We start from the raw sequence: 22,736 nt of genomic DNA, 5'->3' as shown, positions 1-22,736 counted from the left end.
CTGAGACTGTCCTAATTTCTTCTTTCCAGGCAGGGGAAGGGGGCCTGGGGAGCAAGATAAAAACTGAGGGCTTGGGGTGATGGTGTGGAGGGAGCATAGGAAGGCACACGGCTCAGCAGGGTGACAGACTTTATTAGTGACATCAGTACAGCGGAGGTGCCCCCAGAGCAGGGGGGAGGGGACTCATTCCTGGACCAGTCCCCTCCTCCTGCCCCGGCTGGGTCAGTCCCTCCTACTCCACCTGAAACGGGATGGCAAGCCCAGGGCTGGCCTTGCTTCCTGCCCCTCTTGTCATCAATCCAGTGTTGTCACTTCCTTGCAGTGATCAGATCTCTCCCTCCCCAGCCCCTAGGCAGGGAACCCAGCCAATGGGGGGAGGGGGCTGTTTTTAGGGACAAGACCTAGGAACAGCCTCTGGGGCCCCTCCCTGGCCCATACGCTCAAATTCTCTGGGGCCCAATGCAAGCAGGTGGAGGGAGGACTGGGGGCTTCAGGGGGTGTGGGCCCCCAGGCGTTTGGGCTTAAGGGAGCCCCACAATGACTGAACACCTCTGCGGACTGTCCACCCTACACGCCTGGCAACGGACTCAGCAGGGGGTGCTGGGAGGCAGGAGGTGGAGGCCTGGGAACGGGCATCCAGACACTTCTGGTAGCGGAGCTGCAGAGAGGCAGGTGGGGTAGTCACTCTCCAGCCTGCCCCATGTGGGGTCAGCGCCACCCCACCAGCCTACCCACTTACCATGCACGCAGCCTGCACAGCTTCTGAAAGGCTGGCAGCGTTGGGCTCACACCAGAACATGTGGCAGCAGAAAGAGGCTGGGCCGGCAGCCATGATGAATGCAAACGTGTGGACGTCTCTGCCCACAGCCAGGAAGGAGAGGAAGCGCACCCGACACTCCCCCAGCACTGCCTCCGTCTGGAGGGAGGAAACCCAGTTAGAAAGGAACGTACTTGAGCCTCTGTTTTCCACTGGAACGCATTCATCTTACCTGTAGCTCCTTCCCCCACCCCCAGACTCCCCTCCACTGCAGGACATGGCCATCCCTTCTCTACCCCGGCACTTTACCTGCTGGTGCAAGATGGTGAGGGTAGCAGGGGCTACACTGACATGACTTGGAGTCCACTGCTCACGGCTGCTGGAGGACAGGACTGACTCCAGGGCTCCATTAATCACGTCTACCCCTGGAAGATGTAGACATGGACATGGCACCACTGAGGGTAGGGAGAGGGCACTGTGGCCCTACCCTAGGCCTTCCAGCTCTGCCAGCCAAGCCCAGGGCTTTTGCTCCATGCCCACTTCACCAGCCTATAGCCCTGAAGACGATGCTGTCCCTGTGTCCCTTGGAGCTCTCCTCCTTGGCTTCAGTGATGTGGCACTTTCCTGGTTTCTTCCATCTTGAATCCTGGGCTTGGTTTTCTTTGCTGATTTTGCCTCTTTTTCTGGCCTCCTAACCTGACTGACTATCAAAGCCCTTACGTCCCCTCAGGGCTCATCCACAAACAGACATCTCCCTGCTTCACCTCCACAACAGTGACTCCCAAAGCAGCCTCCACTGGCCAGTTCTCTCCCAAGACCCAATCTTTTTTTTATTTTTATTTTTTGGCAAAGATACTCATTTGATGAGTGTTCTCTGCCTTACACTGTACTAAGTCATTTTGGTAAATTATCTCATTTATGCCTCACAACAATTTCATAATAGATTCTTTTATCACCAAATTACAGATGAGGAAGCTGAAGCTTATACAGATCAGGTAATATGCCTAAGATAGCACCAAGGAGTTGGGACCTGAACCCAGGCAGTCTGATTCCAAAGGCTGTGTTTGTAGCAATGCCTTTCCCCTGCCTCTTCCCCATATACCTAGTTCTCAGAACTAGAAGGGCTGTTGCAGTCTTACTTAAGAATTTCAATAATGTGCTCAAAGGCCAAGGAACCCAAGGCTCCTGACTTCTAAGCCAATCAACTTTCCCTTGTGCCATAATGGCCTCCTCCACCTAAAACTGCTGTTAAACATTTCTACTTGTGCATCTCACTTTTGTTTCTTGCTCGGCAGAGGACAGAGGCAGGAGTGCAAGACTGGTGGGGCAGAGGCATGGGGTCTGGTCCCCCCTGGTCTACGCATGAGCTGGCTGTGTGGTCTGTTTCCTCATCTTTGAAACTAAGCAGTTAGAGTGAACAATGCCAATGCAAATGCACACCCACTCCTGGGCTTTCTGCCCCTTTTGGTGCCTCTGAGCTCCCACTAGGAACAGACCACAGTGGACCCTTTGTGGGCAGAGAAGAAATGTCTTCCTCAAAAGTCCTCCCCGATCTTGGTGTTGGTTGTCTCTCTGGCTGGATCAAGGCCAAACTCCTCTCCTGAGCATGCAAATCCAAAAACTGCCTCATCTGACCTATCAAACCTCATATTTTACTTCTCCCTGATCTTCAGATGATTTATGTAGCATTTATTAATATCTAATCTTGGCAAATGCTCTGCTAGGCAGATAGGGAATACAAAGCAATAGAAGAGGATGCCCTTGAGGGACACAGACTGTAACTGAGGGAAGAACCTCTGCCCGGAGTGCCTTTCCCCTTTGGCTACCTGAGGAACTCCCAACTCTCAGCCTTCAGCATGACTCCCAGGCTCCCACCCGGGAAGACTTCCTTGTGGCAGGGCAGAGAAAGGACAACAACCTCTGGGACAACTCTTATCAAAACATCTTGTGACTGCTGAAAATCACCTTTCCAAACTGAGCTGTGTCCATCTCAAGGACAAAGACCACGTTTAATTCCTCATTTAATTCCTCTCTGGGTTGTTTAATTCCTCTTTGGGTCACCATCCTAGTACAGGGCTTATCTCCTTCAGGAACTCCACATGCATAAGCAAGTCGCCCTTAAGGCAGCATGGTAAATGCACCCAAACTGGTATAACCGAGTAGTGCAGGCACAGGCAGAAGAGTGACAATGCAGGCAGAAGTGGGCAGGCCAGGACAGACAGCAGGGGGCCGCAAAAGCCAGGTGGAGGGGTGTGATGTGTATGACATTTAGGTCAGGGCAATGGGAACCTCAAAGTTCATGAGTGTGGGTGGAATATCACAGTCAAACTGTGTACTGTGCAGATGGGTATGTGGGCTGGAGCCTGGCCTCAGAGTCTGGGGAGGATCTAGATGCAGGTGGAGAAAGCAGTGCACATACAGGACTCTGAAACGTGGCCTGGAAAAAGGCTGTCAGATTTGGTAAGAACTCAGGGCTGTAAGCTACACGCTATCCCTCCACTCTACACTCCCAATCCTCTTTACCTTAATGTGCATTTTTTTTCCCATAGCAACTGTTGCCTTCTAGCATACTATTTATTTATTTTATTGTCTGTCTCTCCTTACTAGAATTAAGCTCCTTGAAGGCATGGTTTTTTTTCAGTTTTGTTCACCAATGTATTCCAAGAACTCTGAACAGTGCCTGGCTCAAATCAGGCACTCAACAATCATTTGTTGAATGACTGACTGACTAATGAATGAAGACTGCAGCTTCAGGAGGGGCCATTGTGCAAACTCTTGGAGGTTAACAGGGAGTAAAAGAGAAAGCAGGAAGTGACGTTAGAGCCCACTAGACCACTGGTGAGCTTTTAAGCCCTGGCTAAAACAAAGCAAACCAACGGAGCTGAGGGGCAGCAGAGGGGCAGTCAAGAGTGACAGACAGTTGACTTAGCATAGTAAAGGCCCATGTAAGTTGGTAGATGGAAAGAAGCAGATATGGAACTGTGGTAATAACTGGAAGAAACAGCAAGAGTTTAGAAGCTGAGGGTGAGAGGTGGGAGGGAAGAGGAGCAAAGATGTAGTAGCCAGCTAAGCCTCCTGAGCACGTGGTTCTCAGTGCCAGCTCCAATTCTCTGGCAATGCCATTGAATACAACTGGAGTGCCCATTTCTCTCTGCAAATCTGAGCCTTTCTTCATAACCCCAGTTCAATTCCCATCTTTGCTAAGGTGAATATAAGGTGTTGGTCACTGAAGATAGCAGAGTTTAAGAGGAGGAGCAGAGAATCAAAGATGACCAGGGTTGGAGTCTTAGGTCTACCTCTGCTGGCCATGTCATCTGACACAGGTCTCATTCATTCAATTGTTCATTTGTTCATTCACCAAACATTTATTGAGTTCTTCTTAAGTGTTCTGTGACATGATACCCAACCCATCCTTGCAGCAGTATCTTTTCTTCTTCTGACCTCTTTGCTTCTGCTCTCACTATTCTTTGCAGTTTTATCCTCCACCCATCCATTAAATTTAGAAGACCTCATTACCCATCTCACTTCAGGTGGCACACTTTCCCGGGTCAATCTACTCCACACCATGACTTTGATTACTTCTATAACCAAATGATGCCTGAATTTATATCCCCAGCCCAGACTTCTCCTCTCAGCTCCAGACCTGTGAATCCAGCTGCCAATTTAACTTCACCTCACAGCTGTCCCACAGGCACTTCGGGCTCAGCATGTCCATAAATGAGCTCACAATCTCCACACTGTAATTGGCTTCTTCTAGTGTTGTTACCTTTAGGGAATGCCACCACTATCCAGTCAGTTCCAAAAGCCAGAAACCCAGATGTCATCCTGGATACCTCTGTCCCTCACACCACATTCAGGCACCAGAGCCTGTTAATTTTAATCATCTAAACACCTCTTGAATCCACATGCTACACTTCAGATCCACTGTCATCCAGTATACTCATCACTGGTCTACAACTAATGCAAGACCCTAACTGAGCTCCCCATAGCCACCTCTGCCTGCTTACTTCACAGAACAGCCAAAATGAGTTACACAAAAGTCAAATCTGATTGTGTCAGGTCCACTGCTCAAAACTCTTTGATAGCTCCTTGCTCTCAGCCCCATCTGACACAACTGGCCTTCTCTCAATGCCTGCGAAGTACCAAAGCGCCTCCTGCTGGGGGCCCTGACACACACGGCTCACTCTGCCTGGAATGTCTTTCCCTACCCTAGCCATATCTCCATTCCACTTGCCACATTAGCTCCTCCTCAGTGTCTGAGCTCAGTTCAAGTGCCACTTTCTCAGGGAGGCCTTTTCTGACTCCCAGACTAGATGAAGTTCCTCTGTTACATAGTTTCATAGCACCTTGCTACTCTCTTTCAATAAGTGACTCAATCTAGTTACACATTATTTTGTGTGATTATTTCATTAATGATTATTTTTCTCCTGCTAGTTTATAACCTCCATGAAGGCAGGACTGTGATCATTGATCCCCCAGGGGATCAATGTGCAGGGCCTGGCACATAGTAGGCTTCAAAGATATCTGTTACGTGAATGAACAAATAAACAACAGGCATTGTGGCAGCACTGGAAATTTAAGAGTGAACAAGGTAGTCTCTACCCTCAATTTCCTTATCTATAAAATGGGCACTATCTGAGTGAACTAAGTCAGACACAAAGGGACAAACATTGTATGATTTCACTAATATGAACTAACTAGAATATGTAAACTCATAGTCATAAAACATAGACTGTAGGGTGCCTACAGATAGAAACTAGAGAAGGGGGAGCAGTTACCTACCATGTACAGAATTTTTAATGAGGTTGAACTTAAATGTTTGGAAGTAGATAGAGGTGAGGGTAGCTTATTATTGGGATTATAAGTAGTTGTGCTAATTTGATTGAAAGGGGTTATTTCGAGTCAAGTATGTCACTGATTAATGCTACAAATATAAATAAGGTCTTGCATGAACTAGCATAAATGTATGTCAATACAAAGAGTTAATAATAGAGTGGTATATGGGGGAAAATTACTTATTGCATGCTACAGACTATTGTTAATAGTAATATCTTAATTTTCTTTCATCAACAGTAACAGGTGTACCACATCAATAACAGGAGTCAATAATAGGGCGGGATAGGGAATACAGGGTGCTTTGAGTTTTTTTTTAATATCTTATTTTTCTTTTTGGAGCAATAAAAATAGTCTAAAATTGAGTCTGAAGATGATTGCACAACTAGATGATGATAATAGATGATACTAGATGATGATACCAGATGATAGATTGGATGGAATATATGTATATAAATATATCTCAAAAATCTGCATTTAAAATAAAAAAAGTAAAATAGGCATTGTCATCATCCCAACCTCAGAGAAGCATCAAGAATTAAATGACATAATACGTAAGGAAATGCTTTACAAACAATAAGGCACACCACAGCTATGCTCACTGCTTCCCTCTCTAGATGCTCACAGCCCCATGGTTGCTGCTGTAATTCAGAACTCAGCTCCAGGCTGCTGCCTGGTGTTTCCAGTCATCTAAGACCTGCCTCCCTCTTTTGTAGATGCAGCAGTGGGGTCTCCCTGCGGGCCTGGTTCAGCACCAGGCAACTCAGTGAAGGCATGCTGACTTCCCTCCTCTGCCACAGGCAGGACTCAGAGTGCAGCTGGGACAGAGGTCCAGGGAGGTGGGATGCATTTTGAAGGGCAGGGAGACACCAAGCATGAGAAAGTTCTGGAAGAAGAGGCATTGGAAGGTAGAGGGTGGGGGCAGAGCCTTGGGGCAAGGTGGAGACCACTGGGTGAAGGACACACATACCCACAGGTTTAGCGACAGGCACATTTCCCAGGTAATAGACTTGGAACTTTTGAACCAATTCATTCTTAGGTGCTGGGAATTCCACTGTGGGAAAGAAGAGGAGGGTCAGTCATGGAGGCAGAGCTTGCTCATGCCCAGTCCCCACGCCCCCACTCCCAGGGCATTACCTTCCCCCCGTCCCTCTCACCTCCCTTTAACCCAAGTCCTTCCACTTATTTGATCCAAAGTATCCTGTCTCTGTGCGTTTACTTTTCTGTCACATCTGTCCAGCAGCTCATGTCTCTCCGTGACCCCCCGCCCTGACACTTTTGCTGAGCTGGACCTGCTGGGGCTGTAACACTGACCTTGGAAAGGGACATCCACCAGTTTAGAATGGTCCAGGGAGAGTCCATTTACCAAGCAGCGAGCATTGCGCCGTTCAGCCATGATCTGAGGAAGGAAAGGAGGGAAGGAGCAAGGGAGGGTCTGTTAGCGCTTTATCGCCCCAGAGGCCCCCGTCCCCACTCAGTGACCTCACCCACACCCTTGTAGAGCAAAGGAAGGGCCCGTGCCTTAGAGCAGATCTCATGCAGGCTGGTGGCGATGTTCTTGGCAGGTGCCTCACAGCGAAACACGTGGCACTTGAGCATCTGGGTCAGCTTATCACGAGCAACGTAGGCAAAGTCCCTGTTGGGGGAGGGGCACCTCAGTGTCTCCCAGAGCCAGTGGGTGCCTAGCCTCATCCCCACCCCACCCCACCCCACCCATGCCTTCCCTGTCTACCGCAGCTCCTTCAGGGCTTCTGCCCTTGGGGTAGTGTCCTGTGGCTACTGCCTTCTGGCTGGAGGGAGAAAGGCAAGCATGCTGAGGAGGGGGAATGGGCGAGCATAGTGGGTGGGAAGGGGCCAGGCAGAACAGGGGAACTTGGGTGTTTCGAGGTGTCTGGTCCAGGTGTGGGAGGAGGTGAGGTCGAGGCAAATAGGTATAGTACCTCTCTCTGGGTCCAGCAGCACAAGAGAGGCAAAGAGTAGAATTAGGGAGGAAGGCCCCGCTCTGACTGCCGGCTGAGCCCCCACCCTAGGATCCCAGGCCCAGCTCCCACCTTCCGCTGTCCCGCCCGACGCCCCACACGCGGATGCTGACGATGGGCTGGGCGTGCAGCAGTGCCTGACTCTTTGGCTCCACCAGCTTTAGTGTCTCGTCCTCCAGCTGTAGCAGCAGGTCCTTTCCCTGCAGGCACAGGGAGCAGGCACTTAGTGGTGCCCCAGCTGGGAAAGTGGCTGCTCCTTGCCACCGCTGGCTCAGGGGAAGTTAGCTACCATTTTGGGGCCTTCACTTTGGTGTCAGACCACCCATCCTGCAGGAGGTCACACGTGCCATCTCTCACATGACTCCTTTTATCATCTCCATCGTCTCCATTGCAGGTAGACAGCCATCTCCTGAGGCCCTGACCTGGGGTCACATGTCTATCTCATAGGATTCACTTCAGGTGGGCCAGACCCCCCATCCCCCAGCTCTCACTCTTAGGCAGGTCAGATCTCCCATCTCTCACAATTCCCTTCACTTCTCCCACTGGCCTTAGGCCTCACCTCCCCCCAGCCCCCAGACATGGGGTCGTGCAGATTATTTTTGTGGTATGAGAGCTGACGGATGCAATTGTTGACTGCTACACTGCTGCGTCCAGGGGCCAGCTCCTCCTCGGTCATTTCCACCCAGCCTAAAGAGCGCACGGCGAAACACTGCCAGAGACAGGAGAAGGGAGGGAGATAGAGGGTATGAGCCAAGACTGAGGAGCCTCCAGCACAGGATACAGGGGTTTGCTGAAACCAGAGGCGTCCCTGACTCACAATGTGGTAGGGGGAGGGGATATGGAGCTAAGACTGAAGAGTTCACCAATCAGGACATAGTGGGGGTGGAGGGTCTCAGAGGAGATCCCTGCTAGTGCAAGGAAGCATCTGACCCAAGCCTGGAAGGGTCCCCTATCAGGCCACTGGGCTGGTTGAGTTTCCAGTTCTGACACAGGGTCTGTGTTGAGACCCAAAGACCTCCTAACTCAGGACCTGGGGAGCTGTACTGAGACCAAGGGCACCCCCAGAACCGGCTTTGGTTTTGAACAAACCTTGATCCCTGGGTTGGTATTCCGTGGGGACAGCTTCTCCTCCTCTTGGGGTAATGGCTCTGGGCTGGAGGCAGATGGTAATACTTGGTACAGGGTCCCCACACATGGAGCTGCCCCACAGGCCCCTTCTTGATAGATCCATCCCACAGTCAGCCCATTGCATCTGGTGCTTTCCCACTTACCTGAGGCTCTGAGCTGGAAAGGGCAATGTTCCCTCCCCAGGATCTTTTAGTACCAAATCCATGGGGGCCTCTTCACTGGGTTCATCCTTGGGAAGGAGTGAGAAATCAGGGCCAAAACAATGCCTCTTCTCCAGCACTCCACACCTCCCACCCCACATTGTGAAGCAAGACCCTCACCCACCTTCCAAAACTCTCCATCCTCAAAGCCTTCTCTGTGGGCAAAGCCTGTCCAGGTGAGCTAGGCAGAGGGAAATGGGAGCGGTGAGTAGATACTCATCTTGCTCCAGCAGCACACACCCCCTCCCTGCCCTGGTCAAAAAACAATAAGCCTGAGCCTCACCTGAGACTCCTCTCGGGGGCTGCTCCCCTCTGATGGGGAGGCTCGGCCTGGGGGCTCCCACTGGGTGGTCCCCGTCGGAATGTGCCAGTAGTAGGTCCCTGAGGTGTCCTGGACCCTCATCCATCCAGCCGGCAGGTCGGAATCCGTCTCGAAGGCGTTGGGGTTCCAGAAAGAATCTGCCAGGTAGGGGGCTTGGTGAGGGTCTGCCCACCCAACAAGCAGGCAGCAGGTGCTTATGTTCCATCCCTCCTTGAAAGCCCACGGTTGAGAAGAAGGAGTGGAGGAAGGGCTACAGCCCAACATGGTGCCTGCTGCCTCCGAGAGCCTATAGTATGGAGCAACAACCTAGAGGGCCACCAGCAGGGGATACGGCTCAGGTCTCCTTCTGGGCCCTGCTCCTGGCTCATGTGGCCACATGGAGGGAGGAGGGAAGGCAGGGAGGAAAGAAGGAAGGGAGGGAGGTTGGGTGACCCCAGTTAACTTCTCATACATATCCATATCTCAGGGTACATGAAGGTGCACACACCAGCTCCTGCATATATACAAAAGCACATGGACACACAACATGTACAAACCCCTGCCACACACCTGTGCACACACCACAACCACAAGGGTGTACAAACACACAGATATCACATCCAAGTGCCCACATACACACACACACCAACTCTAGCCATACATTAATGCAGACACAATACACAGAAGCGTGCATGCACAGATATATATATACCAACCCCTGTCACACATGTGTGCAGATACCACTCCCATAATAACCCCAACACATGTGCAGCAGGCACACATGGATGTGGACACATAATCAGACCCACGATATATATGAACCCTTGCCACATATGTGCAGCCTTCACAGAGGCTCACACCTGGACCCTTGCCTCACACAGATGCAGGCAGACATTTCATGTGCATACTCACACACCACGCACCTGTGACATATATTCCTCCTCCCTCGGCAGAGCCATACGACTCCATCCCTGTAGCCCAGCTCGTGCCTCTGCCCCCTCGGCTCTCCCTGTCAGCCCCACCCCACTTCATGCCCAGCCCCGTGCTGCCCCTCACCTGGGCTGCTGTCCTGCAGGATGATGGCCAGGAAAAAGTCCTGGGAGAACATGGCGCTCATTCCTGGCCCCTCCTGCCTCCACCCTCCCTCCTCAGAGCCCCTCCAGCCCAGCCAGCTGGGCTCACAGCCTGGTGCTGGGCTGCAGAGAAAAACTCATCCCGCCCCCTTCTCACCAGGGCAGAGCGTCTGTCTGCCAGGCAGGATCCTCCCCCGCCCGGAGCTCACTAGGGAGGGGCCAGGACAACCATGCTAGGGGGCCTCCATGGGGTGGGGCTGGGGGAGGAAAGGGAGCCTCACGAGACCCCAACTCTCCCTGCTTAATCTCTTCTTCCTAACCCTTACTCCCCTCCCCCAATCCTGAACCTCCATCCACCCCCACCCCCACCCCCAGTGGTCACCTCAGTGCTATAGTCAAGCCCAGTCTTAGTGACACTGGGAGGCTCAGCCCCTCAGGAATCCCCAGGCACCTGAGGCCCTGCAGAGCTCACAGCTCTCAGAATAAATAGGGTGTGGCTTCAAGGCCCCTAGAGAGCAGCCCCCTGTCCACAACCTGCCCAGCAGCTTGAGCCCAAGGGTGGGCTGAAGGGCCTAGGCCCCAGTGAGCTTGAGGCTGGACTTGGGGCTTCCTGGCACCACCCCCCTCACCTGCCAGGGCCCAGCTAGGCTGCAGCGTCTCCTCAGCAACCGCAGCCCAAGGACCAGCTGGGAGCGCCCAGACTGCTGACGTGCTTCCCGTTACCAGGGAAACCAGGAATCCTGACGGGTCCAAGAGGCAGCACTGAGGGATAGGCAGTCCCAAGACCCAGGCTGCTGGGCAACCAGGCACAGTAAGGATACGAGTGGGGGCTGGCGGTGGGCATGGTTAAACCGAGGTGTCTGCACACCTGGTGTGAGAGTTAATGGGGCAAAGTGCCTCAGCATCCTCAGCTTCCAAATGAGGATGTGCTCATAGACAGAAGGGAGGGGTCTTTTCTTGTCCATTCAGCCTTCTAGCAGCCATGACCATCTGCACCCCTAGTCCCTCCCCAGCCCCACCTCAGGCCCCAGGGAATAAGGTCTCCAGTGGGCACTTGACACTTAGCTAAGCCTCAGAGAATGCTTGCTTTTCCCTAGAGACCCTCCATCCCCTCAGGGCTCTCCTGCTAAAACTTTCCAGGAACGCCACTGCCCAGGGCCTCCAACCCTCCACAGCTACGTCCTTCTTCCTGAAGGGTCATACCCTTCAGCAATCCCAGAGTTCCCACTTCTAGAATCTGGGGACCAATTCACCACCTCCTAACTGAGTCACACACACCAACTCCATCTACCATCTGTGCCAGCCTGGACCTTCCTGCTTCAAAGAGCTTCATCCTTCCGATCTGTCCTGGAGGGGCAGCTTCTCCCCCCTTGGCCATCTGGAAGGCCCTTCTGGAGCTTGGCACATCTCCCTCCAGGTGCAGCCCCACCGGGCCTTTGCTTCCACACACATGCATTTATTCAGGCATGTACACCTTCACTCATGCACTGATTCTTTCAGGCACTTACCTACCTATTAAAATGTTTATGTAGGATTCACTCATTTATTCATTTATGCATGCATGCCCTAGTGGCTAAGCCAGGTGAAGTCATTTGCTCAGGAATCAGTGATTGGCTTAATGCTTTCCTCTCCTCTCTACCCCCATGTCACAACCTAGTCCAGGTTAACATTACATTTCACCTGGATCATCACAACCACCTCATAACTGGTCTCCCCACTTCCTGTCTAGTCTTCTCCCCTCTGGGCAGCACACCACAGCCTAAAAGATTCTTTCAAAAATGCAAAGCCGATCAAGTTACTCTCCAATTAAGTACTCTCCTTAGTTGTTTTTTTCATTGCCCTCAGGATAAAATTCAAATTCCTCCACAGGGTTTACATGCAATCTCCAGGGCCCCTCCCTGCCAGCCTCTCAGCCTTACTCTGACCACTCCCCACTCCTCTTCTCTCTCTCTCTGCCAGGGATGTGCCCTGCACCCTCTCCCAGCCTAGCCTCACTCTTCACCTATCTCCCACTCCTCCTTCAGGCCTCAGTCTAAAGGTCATGTCTCAGAACTGACCACTCCCCTCTCCCTCACCACACACAGGCAAGGTCAGGTGCCCTCCTAAACCTCCCCTCCCCTCCAATGCCTATCCTACTGATTATAGCTGTCTATTTCTGTTTCCCAACTAGGAGATGGGAACATCTGTCCCCTGCAGTATGTAGTCCTAGCATCTAGGACAAGGCCTGGCACAGAGTAAGGGCTCAATGCAGGTAGTAAAGTTCATTCATTCATTCATTCATCATTCATTCATGCATTCATGCATTTACATATTGAATCAATGACTTTGTGGAGATCCTAGGATGGGAAGGAATTTTTGTCCATTTCTAGCTCCCTTCTACGGGAACCCCAGTCCTCTTCTGTGGCCTTCATGGCCATAACAATACGATCGCAAAGAGTAAGCAAGGACCCAACCCCTTCTCCAGGCTGGCTCCACATCTCTAGTATCAATTCCCATGGCTTCCGCCACAGCATGATTCTTGACCAAATCCTCACTCCACTCCAATGCCTCTCCTGAAGTTGCTGTCCAGGCCCGGTATACCCTTCTCAGCTCTATTCTCCACATGACCAGGTTCTCTGCTATTTGGCTGCTGTCTCACACCCCCCAGCTACAAGCTGGCCACCTGCAGGCTGATCCAAGCCCCATATTGATTTTGTGCAGCTTGCACAGTGCTTTATAAAAAAAGAATTAGTTGCTAACAGTTTAAAATTGGGATCGTTCACATCAGTATCTAGGTTTCAGTTCCCTTGAAAAGTTGTATAAACCGGCACCACTGAAACTGCATTTTTCCCTACCCCAGTGGAAGTAGAGAAGGACTGATCTCTGTAATAGGGGTTGAGGGAAGGACCATCAAAGGCTGCTAAAATCACAAAAAGAAAGGCAATCAGACATGTGCCATTGATGAAAACACCACCTAGGAAATATTCTTGCAAAAACAACCAAAAAGTCTTCAAATCTGATTCTGATCAAGCCGCTAGAACTACTACCAATTTACAGAAAAGAGGTAACCACCACAACAGGGAGAGTCTGCAAAGTCCAGACCATGGAAGACTTGGGACAAACAACATTATTTCTTCAACAAAAAAACCGCAAGCAAAAGTAGAGAGAGATGGAGATAGAACTTACAGACCAAAAGAAACTTGAAAAGACTTATCAACCAGTTGCAATGTCTGGACTTACTTGGATCCTGAATCAAACAATCAAAAAAAGTGAAAAGGGGGAAGAGGGAACTTCTTTACAACAGGGAAAATATAAGCATTGACTGGATATTTGATGATATTAAGGAATTATTAATTTTTATAAGGATAATGGTATTTTTATTGTGAGTTTTTTAAGAGTTTTATCTTTTAGAAATACTTATAAATATGTACAGATGAACTTGGGGAAAAAGAGTGGGTGAGGATATAAATATGTCAAGATTAGCCATGTATTAACAATTGTTGAAACTGGGTGATAGGTAAATTAGGTTCATTATTCTCTCTACTTTTGCATATGTTTGAATATTCCCATAATAAGTTTTCCGAGAGGGGATGGTGTGCTGCCCTACCCTGCCATGAGTTCAACTGAACTACATGTTCCCAGCAAAGGTCCCACAGTTTGGGGTTCAGATATGATGCCCGCTGCCTGGTGCCCATGGGGGTCTCTCCCTAATCTTTATTTATATTCTATCCACAAAACTCCAGGTTGTGGCTACAGCCCAGCATCTCCCTTTGCTCTCCTCAGCTCTGACTGCATCTGTATGTGGCATCAGCAAACGTAGAGACCTAACTTACTTAAACGGGAGAAGTTTAACCATCAGTTCTTGGCCTCTTAATATTTAGTATCTATTCATTTTTTAACCCAGAAAAACCTATATTTATTCTTACTTTGTTTCCTAACTTTTGGTCAATATCTGATTCCTGACAAAACTGCATCCTACCAACGCTCAGGGTGGTGCTCTGCATGGGGCATGCTGTCTTTCCAAACAGAGCTCTGTGCAGAGATGCTGGCGGCTCGCTTCAGACCTGGCCAGGTAACACAGGGCACAGTCTGCCCCAAGCACATCTCAATTCATTGTGTTGGGTGCATCAGTGGCATGTAATACAGGGCCAAGAGCTCAGGCCCTGGACTCAGAGCTGGTTTAGATCTCAGTTCTACTGTGATCTCAGACTATCCTGGGTAGTAAGACTGTATGTGACCTTGGGAAAGCTACTAAACTTCTCTGACCTCTTTTGCTTCATCTATAAAATGGGCATAATAACAGTCTCCACTGTGTGGATTAAACACAATCATACTGAGCATGAGTGCCCAATAAATGGTAAGTACCCAATAAATGGACCTATTATGCCATCCATCTGGGCAAGCATGAGGCTAGATCTATCAGCTTGGTCAAGTGCTCTTTGAATGTGGGAATAGCCTGCTGTAGACTGACGACATGGGCTCTGTGACTCACGCCCAGGCTGGCCCTGGCCTCTGCCTTCATGCCCTCCCATGTTCCCCATGTCACCTCCACAAGGTACCTGTGTCCTCCGGGGAGCCATAGGAGGGGCTGCCCTGTGATAAGGTAGCCCAGCTTGAGTCCTCGTCACTGGCTGCACTGTTTCGCATGCCGAACAGGAGGCTGGCACTCTTGCTGTGCTCCCGTGGACCATCGGCAAAGGCCTGGGGCCCAGGAGGAGCCTCCACACTCTCCAGGGGCTCGGGTAGCCCTGGAGGAGAAGACAAGTCCTCCTCCTCGTCCTCTTCCTCATCATCCTCTTCAGCCTCCCCTGCTGCCTTCTCCTCTCCCTCATCTGGCCCTGGCTCTTGGGTGCTGATGATCAGGCCAGGTCCTCGGAGCCCTCGGTTCGCTGCATTGTGGGCTGAGAGCTCCAACTCAGAGTACAGATGCATCAGGCCTTTGGGGCCCAAGGGTGCCATCTCAGGCTCCTGGCTGGGCTCCTCTGCCAGGGTCAATGTCACGTTGCGGTTCTGGTCGCGGTGGGCTGTGGCAGCCCGCCGGAGCTGGTTCTGGCCCTCCTTTAGCCACTTGGCATTGGCAGGGCCTGGCTCAGAACCCCCACCCTCCCCCATGGCACTGCGCAGGTCCTTAGGTCCCACAGCCGTGGCCTGCAGCTTGGCGTTGAGCAGCTGGTTGTGGGCAGTGTGTAGGGGCAGGCTCAGTGCAGGGCCTCCATGGCTGTTGGCATTAATGGCCGACTGGCTCAGCGATGACGGAACAGACATGGCCTTGGCAGATCCTGTGGGGTAAGAAAGGGAGACCATGTTGAGCCTCTAACACAGGGCAGTGGCACCCTAGCTTCCACCCAGCACCTCATCTCCCCAGACTCAGCAGGTCAGCAAACACTGCTCCATGTCCCATGAGAATGACTGGGTTTGGCTCCTTTCCCAGCACCACCACCCCTACCACAGTCCAGCTCCCGGTACACAGTCCACCCCATCTCCACTTCTCCAGCCCTGAGCCTTCTGGAAGAGCACAGCCAGCCTCCACTCTGCCCTCCCTCCCACCACAGCCTCTGCACAATGGCTCTCTGTGCACCCCCCGCCCAGCTCCTCTGACCAGTGCTTACTGTGCCAGGGACACAGTTGGCATGGGACTGCCTGATGCATTCTGGACACTGGACACTGACTACCCCTTCCTCCTGCCATACTGCTACCCCAAGCCCACCACTGTGAGCTCCCCAGGCCATGTTCCTGTCATCTTCAAATCACTACACTCAACCAGCCCTCAAGCCCACCCCACACCAGGGACTGTGAGAACAGACCTAGCACTCTAGAGCCTGGCATTGAGCAGGCAGGTCACAGGTAAAAGGCCTTCAACTCCAAATTCATGGCTCTTTGGCCAGCTGAAGCTATGTTTTGGTGACTGTTTCTATGTAATCTGAAGTCCCCCTGCCAGCCCCTTTGATGGCCCATGCTGGGTCACTGCAGGAGCCTTTGATCTGGACCCTCCGGTTCTTCACTGGAATTTCAGGTCACCATGCTGCCTCCCCAGCCATCCCCAAACCCTTCCCTACCACTTACCACCATCTGACAAGCCAATTTACTATTTACTTTGCTTAATGATTGTCTCCCCATGACTATAATTTAAGTTCCCTGGTGGTGAAAGTTTTGTCTTTTTTTTTTTTTTTTCAATGCAATATGCGCAGTGCCTAGTACAGTCCTGGCATACAGAAGAAACTTGATAAACACTTGTTGAATTAATGTCTGAATCTCCTCTTGGCCATATTTTAGCACCTCCTCTGCAAGCTTCAGTAAACACACTATGGGCATGTTACTATGTCTCTCCACCTGCCCTTCAGGTGAGACCTCCTGTTCCATGACTACAGCCCACTCCTCCCATTCCCCCAGATTTCCCCCTCACAATCCTACCTATCCTTCTAGCCCCAGTGTCCCAAAAGCCCCACCATCAAGACCCCATTCCATACTCCCCACCCTCCCTGAACTTCCACTGCTGGGCTCATTGTCCTTCCCTGACCCCTACTGTAAATTCTCATTCTCTCTCATCTTGACCCCAATCAGATCTCTCCCTCAAGCAGCCCCTACCATATGACCCTCTCCTTCCCAGATACCCTCACCTAGAGTTCTGTCTTCCTACCTGACCTACCCCTCCAACACACACACACACACACACACACACACACACACACACACACACAAATTCTCCCTCATTGACCACCCACCAACACACACTGCAGTTCTTTATTTCTGACTCTCAGTTCCTTCTCCTCAATTTCTTCTCTGAGTCCCGACCTCCCTATTCACCAGTTAAGGGCGGAAGGTCTTTCTTTTCCTCACTCCCACTTCTCAGTTCTCTCTGCCTCTCAGTGTAGCTCCCAGCGCAGAGCATGCACAAGTTGCCAGCAAGGTGTTACAGGGTGCCTGAGCAAGGAGGTGCCCACTATTCAGCTGCAGTGTATGATCCTAAGGTAGTAGCCATCATGATCTTTCTGTCGTCTCTAGCTCCTCAGATCCTACCACAATGCTAGGCATGCATGTGTGAAACAAAGGAAAAAAGTTTCTTTCCTTGCATCTGCCTCACATGTCACTGTTGGTCTGCTCAGTGTGGCTCCACCTGGGCAATGAGAAAACTTGTAGTCACTGGAATAAACGGAGGAAAAAAATAGATGGCTCTGCCAATTCCCAGATAATCCTCCAAAAATGGAAAGTAGATTGTGTTACTCCCCAGTTCAAACAGTTAGATGGCGCACCACCGCCTTTAGGGTAACCTAAGCTCATTAGCAGACAACAAGAGCCTCCTTGAGCCAACCCCAAGGACCTCTCAGACCTCATCCCATTCCCTGCCTCCTTCACACCTCACATTCCTGCCACATGAAGTGTGGTGGATTCTGGAACACATCACACATTCTCACAGTCCTGACTGTTTGTTTACATTGCTCTCTTGGCCTGGTTTCCTGTCTCCAGTTGTGGGAACCTCTCCTTATGTTTTAGAACTCAGCTCAGAAGGCACAGCTCCTAAGCAATAAGCCTTTCCTGTTCACTCCTCTCTCCCCACTCTCAAGTCACTATTCCCTCCTATGAGTCTCAAAATACTCAGTACCGAATTCTATCGAAATATCTGAGACCATGTCTTATTCTTGAAACTGTGCAGCCCGTGCCAAGGAGAGCCTATTGTGTGCTGCCACGAAGTGGGCCCTTGGTGTGGAGGGGACGGAGGAAGGGAAGGGGCACAGACATAGGGGTGGGAGGAACCAGGGATTAGGAAGCTCAGAACTGGCCTGGGAATAGACACTAAGAAAAGCTTGTGTGGGGCTGGGGCTGGGCACCTGGAATGTGAGGGAGGCTGTTGAAGAATGATGAAGGGTTCCAGAGAGGGAAGGAAGATGGGACAGGAGTCCTGGACAGGCAAGGGTTGAGATCCAGGAAGGGAGGAAGGGAGTTATCTTAAATTGACATTCTGGCTTGAAGGCTGTTCAACAGTGGCTTCTGCATGAGTTGGAGGAGATGGAGGACCCAGTGACTGTTCCAAGCTCAGAGAACCACAGGATGACAAGCCCTTCTGTGAGGTAGTGATATACCAGAGCCAGGTTTCTTAGAGGTCAGGCTGGGGCCATCCTCCCTTAGCCCTGGAGATGTAGTCTGGAAAGGGTGCATGTATTATGTGACAGACAGTGAAGAGCCAGATAGATGTCAAGGCAGTCCTGCCCATCTGGTTACCAGGTTAAGAAAGTACTGGGGGAAGAATGGAGAAGTCTTGTTGCAGGTAAGTGCCAAGGCCTGAGCATCTAGCCCAAGGCAGTGCGACCAATATCACCTCTTTCTGAGGTCAAAAAGATGACCAGCTGCCCGACTTCTTCAAGAAGGGGCACAGTCCAAACTCTTCCCTCTCATTGGGGTATACATACCTGGAGCATCTCAAAGTAAGGAAAGGACCAAAGGGTTCTGGTCCAGGCAGGGAGTTGGGTAGAGCTGCCCTCAGGGCAGGTGCTTAAGGGAGTGGGCACAAAGCCTGAAGGAGTTGATATCAGACCACAGAAGTAAGGAGTGAGTCCAGCTCAAAGTCATGGAGAGAGCTCACTGTATGCCAGAACAGGGGAAGGTGATGAATAATAAAGAAATGGTTGCTCCCCCTGCTGGAGCTCACTGGCTAATGGGGAAATCATCATTAAACAACCGATTATGAGGTAGAGTACTGTCAGCACCTAGAACAGTGCCTGACACCTAGTGAGCCCTCCCTATTTGTTGAATAAATGATTGAGTCTTATGACAGGGGAAGAACAAGGCACTATAGGAAACTGCAATTTACTCTATCTAGTCCAGACATCAGAGAAGATCTGCCCGAGGAAGTGATATTCAAGCAGAGACCAGAACACAGCTCTCCTTGGACCACTCCCTTTACCTCCCCTTTCCCTCTCAGGACCACCTCCCTCCTAGTTCACAGAGGAAATGGAACCTCTCAGCTGGAAACATCCTCAGACATACAAATTTACCTACTTCAGCACCTACCCTTTCTCCTATTCTTCCTAAAACCAATTGCTTCACCTATAATTTGGTTGCCTCCTTTTCTGCCTTTCCAGGGATTTTACTCCACTGTTAATCCACTTTATTTTCTACATAGTCAAACTCTTCTTCTCAATGGAATCCACTATCTCTCACCTTAAAAATAAAAGTTTATTTTACTCCACACCCTTCCAGAGCCACTCACTGCTCTGTTTTCTCCCCTACACAGGCAAACTTGTTGAAAGAGTTGCCATTTCCTTACCTCCCACTCACTCCTCAGCCCTTTCCAATCCAGCTTCCACTCCTACCACAGCCAACGTGACCCCTGTGTTATTTAGTCCAATGGACACTTACCACCCTCATCTTAGTTGTATTCTCAGCAGCATTTGAACTGGGGGCCACTCCCATCACTCATCCGTGACTTCCACACACTGTATCTCCTGGTTTTCTTCCTACATTCCTGGTTACTGCTGTTGGCTCCATAGACTCCTTTGCTGGCTCACCTTAATATTGGTATTCATCCACGCCCATGGGTTCAGTTACCACCTATACACTGATGATTTCCAAATTGGATGAGTTCCAGACATGTACATCCAATTTTCCACTAAACTCTCCACTTGGATGTCTCAAAGGCCCCTGAAACTAATATGCCCAAAACCACCCTTGTGTTTCTCATTCCTATCCCCAACTGGTCCTCTTCTATGATCTTGACTCATAGAATGATAAGACCAGCCATCCCCGAAGCAGGGGTACTAGCCCTGACACTTCCCTCTTCCTCAGTCCCCAAATTAAATCCATTCCCCTAATTTTCTCTTTGAGAAAAATTTCTGGACTTTATCTACTCTCTACATTCACTACCATCAACACTCCACACCAAAGACAAAGTCCTTAAGACCAAAATTCTTAACATGGCTAATTGCCCTGCTCAGTCTGCCCCCTGCCTTCCTCTCCAGCTTCTGTCACTCTGGTCTCCAGCTTCATTGGCCTTCTTTCAATTCCTCGAAGACATCATGCTCTCTCCTTCCACAAAGCATCTGCACATGTTTTCCTTCTGCTTCTGCCTGGGACCTTCTTCTCCTACCCTCTCGGCCTAATTAACTCCTACTGATTCTACGCATCTTAGTTCAAACATCATGTTTTCAGAGGAGACTTCCTTGACCCTTTCCCTGATACCCCAGACAAATTTAGCTTCTGCTCTTGTGTGTTCTCATAGCACCATACATCTTTCCTTCATGGTATTTATCATATTTGTAAATTTATTTTTATTTGATACCCCTCCCCCACTCCCCCAGATCATCAGCTCCACAAGGATAAGGTCTGGATTTACTTGCTCCTAATTATATCTTCAGGGCTTAGCACAATGACTGGTATATACTAGGTGTATAAAACATATTTGTTGAATGAATAAATGATCAGATGTATTTTTAAAAAATTATCACACTGGGTGCTATATTGAGATTAATACAGAGGAGATAGATAAGAGGGTATGCTATTAGAGCAGTCAAGTGGGGGGGGGAAAGGGCAATGACCTAGAATAAGTTTGCAGCAGTAGAGATGGCATGAAATGAATGCATTTGAGAAATATTTAGGTAGTGAACATGACAGAACATGGTGACATTAGATATGGAGGGTGAGAGAATCTAGAATGTTACCCAGAATTCCTCCTTGGATAACTGATTGGAAAGTGGCCATTTCTGAGATCTGAAGGAAGGGTAGATTTGGAAGCAGGGGTAGGGAGGGAACACAGGGAAGATGATTTATTCAGCTTGGGATCTGTAAGTTTGGAATTCCTGTTGGACTTCCAGGCAAAGTTTGGAATTCCTGTTGGACTTCCAGGCAAAGTTTGGAATTCCTGTTGGACTTCCAAGCAATTTCACAAGAGCAGTTGTATACATGTGTCTAGAATTCAGGAAAGAGATCTGTGCTGGATATATAAATTTGGGAAGCATCAGTATATACATGGAATTTGAAGCCTAGAGAGTGGATAAAATACCCAAGAAGAAAGTGCAGAAGGAGAGACAAACAGCTGAGGACAGAACCAAGAACCTCACCAGCATCTAAAGGGAGGAGAAAGAGATAGCAAATCAGATTCAGAAGGAGCAGACAATGCGGTAGGAGAGAAACCAGGGAAATGATTCAAGGAGAGTGAGTTGACACACACTACTGACTACTACTAAAAGGTAAAGGGGATGATAGGAAATTATCCATTGGATTTAGCCCATGGAGGTCTCCGATGACCTTGGTGTGAGCAGTTTCAGTGGGTGTCAGGGACAGAAGATAGAGTGAAGTGGATTTAGGAATGAATGGAAAGTGAGTAAATGAAGGCAGCAAGGATAGACAAGGTATTTGGCTTTTGAAGAGCGGAGACAGGACTATAGCTGAAAGGGCTAGGAATGCAAGAAAGGCACAGGCAGATTCAAAATAGGTTAGGAATAACCTCTGAACTGCTGATGGGAAAACTGCTCCTCCTGAGTCCTCCCGCGAGTGCTAGGCCTCCAGGCTGGGCTGGGGACACAGGCGGCCCCAGGGCACACCCCTCGGTCGCTGGGGGCAACCGAATGCGGCTTGACAGATCCCGGGCTTGGAACCCCTGCTGGAATCCGTGCGGCCTCCCTCACCACATCACCCCACGTCCCCTTCCCAGCCCTTGCGCTCCCCTCCCCCACCCTCACCACCCCTCGCTTCCCATCCCCTATACTCGACCCCTACTCATCCCGGAGGGCCAGGAGGTAAAGGTCAGGGGCGGGGCGGTGTGAGGACCGAGGTGGAGCCGCAAAGGGAGGCCAGAAAGAGAGTGTGAAGACGCGCGGCGGGAGGGCAGCCAGCGGACACGGGGCCCGGCCGGGGAAGGGGCTGCGGGATCGCCAGCCGCTGAGGGTCGAGATCCGGCCGCCGGGGTTGGGCCCGGGTAGGGGCAGCTCCTACCTGCGCGGCGAGGCCCCAGGCCCAGGCGGCGGAGGCGGCTCAGGCTGCGGGGCTCTGGCTCCGCGGCGGCTTCTCCATCACAACATCCCCCGCCCAGGAGCGCGCGGGCCGCGGAGCCGCGCCCCGAGCGGCGGAGGCGCGCGAGGGGGCGGGGGCGGGGCGCCATCTTGGGCCCCGCACGAGAGCGCGAGCCCTGCGGGCGTGGGATCAGCCGCGGCTCACGGCAGGGCCCGTGCGCCCTGTGCCCTCCCCGCCGGGACCCTCGGCCTTCGGTGAGCCCCCGAGCCCGGAGCCCTCGCCGCCGACACCGCCGCCCCCCTCCCCCACTCCCCAGACGCAGGGCTCTGCCCCCGCCTCCGCCGACCCCTGCCCAGCCCGGCACCGCCTTCCACTTCGATGCCGCAGACTCACCCTGCGCGCCCCGCGGGACCCTGCCTCGCAGCTCCGTGGAACCAGTGACCCACGAGGTTGGAGCGGGAGCTGCTGTGGCGGGGCCCGGGCGGCGGCCGCGCCGGGAGGGGCTCGGAGCAGGCAGCCTGCTCCTCTACAGCAACACTCCGT

General features: G+C 51.2%; 1 protein-coding gene across 3 annotated transcripts; it reads right to left on the bottom strand.

Annotated features, from left to right (window-relative positions):
- Window positions 1–112: 112 nt before the first annotated feature.
- APBB1 (amyloid beta precursor protein binding family B member 1) lies at window positions 113–22,736 on the bottom strand. 3 transcript variants are annotated; one of them, XM_037840198.1, is made up of 15 exons: window positions 22,587–22,736; window positions 14,810–15,529; window positions 9,181–9,356; window positions 9,022–9,078; window positions 8,841–8,926; window positions 8,659–8,722; window positions 8,129–8,278; window positions 7,642–7,769; window positions 7,531–7,536; window positions 7,112–7,226; window positions 6,905–6,989; window positions 6,561–6,644; window positions 1,067–1,182; window positions 740–916; window positions 113–658 (listed from the first exon to the last, which is right to left on the bottom strand). In XM_037840198.1, exons 2-15 carry the CDS (start codon window positions 15,513–15,515, stop codon window positions 491–493), a joined length of 2,118 nt encoding a protein of 705 aa, XP_037696126.1. In that variant the 5' UTR covers window positions 15,516–15,529; window positions 22,587–22,736; the 3' UTR covers window positions 113–490. The 3 variants fall into 3 exon arrangements, with proteins under 3 accessions (XP_037696126.1, XP_037696124.1, XP_037696125.1); XM_037840196.1 differs by lacking the exon at window positions 22,587–22,736 and adding an exon at window positions 22,176–22,326; XM_037840197.1 differs by lacking the exons at window positions 7,531–7,536; window positions 22,587–22,736 and adding an exon at window positions 22,176–22,326.

Source organism: Choloepus didactylus, chromosome 6, assembly GCF_015220235.1.
Source record: "Choloepus didactylus isolate mChoDid1 chromosome 6, mChoDid1.pri, whole genome shotgun sequence".
NCBI classification, from domain to species: domain Eukaryota; kingdom Metazoa; phylum Chordata; class Mammalia; order Pilosa; family Megalonychidae; genus Choloepus; species Choloepus didactylus.
This window is presented reverse-complemented; position numbering and strand designations above follow the sequence as displayed.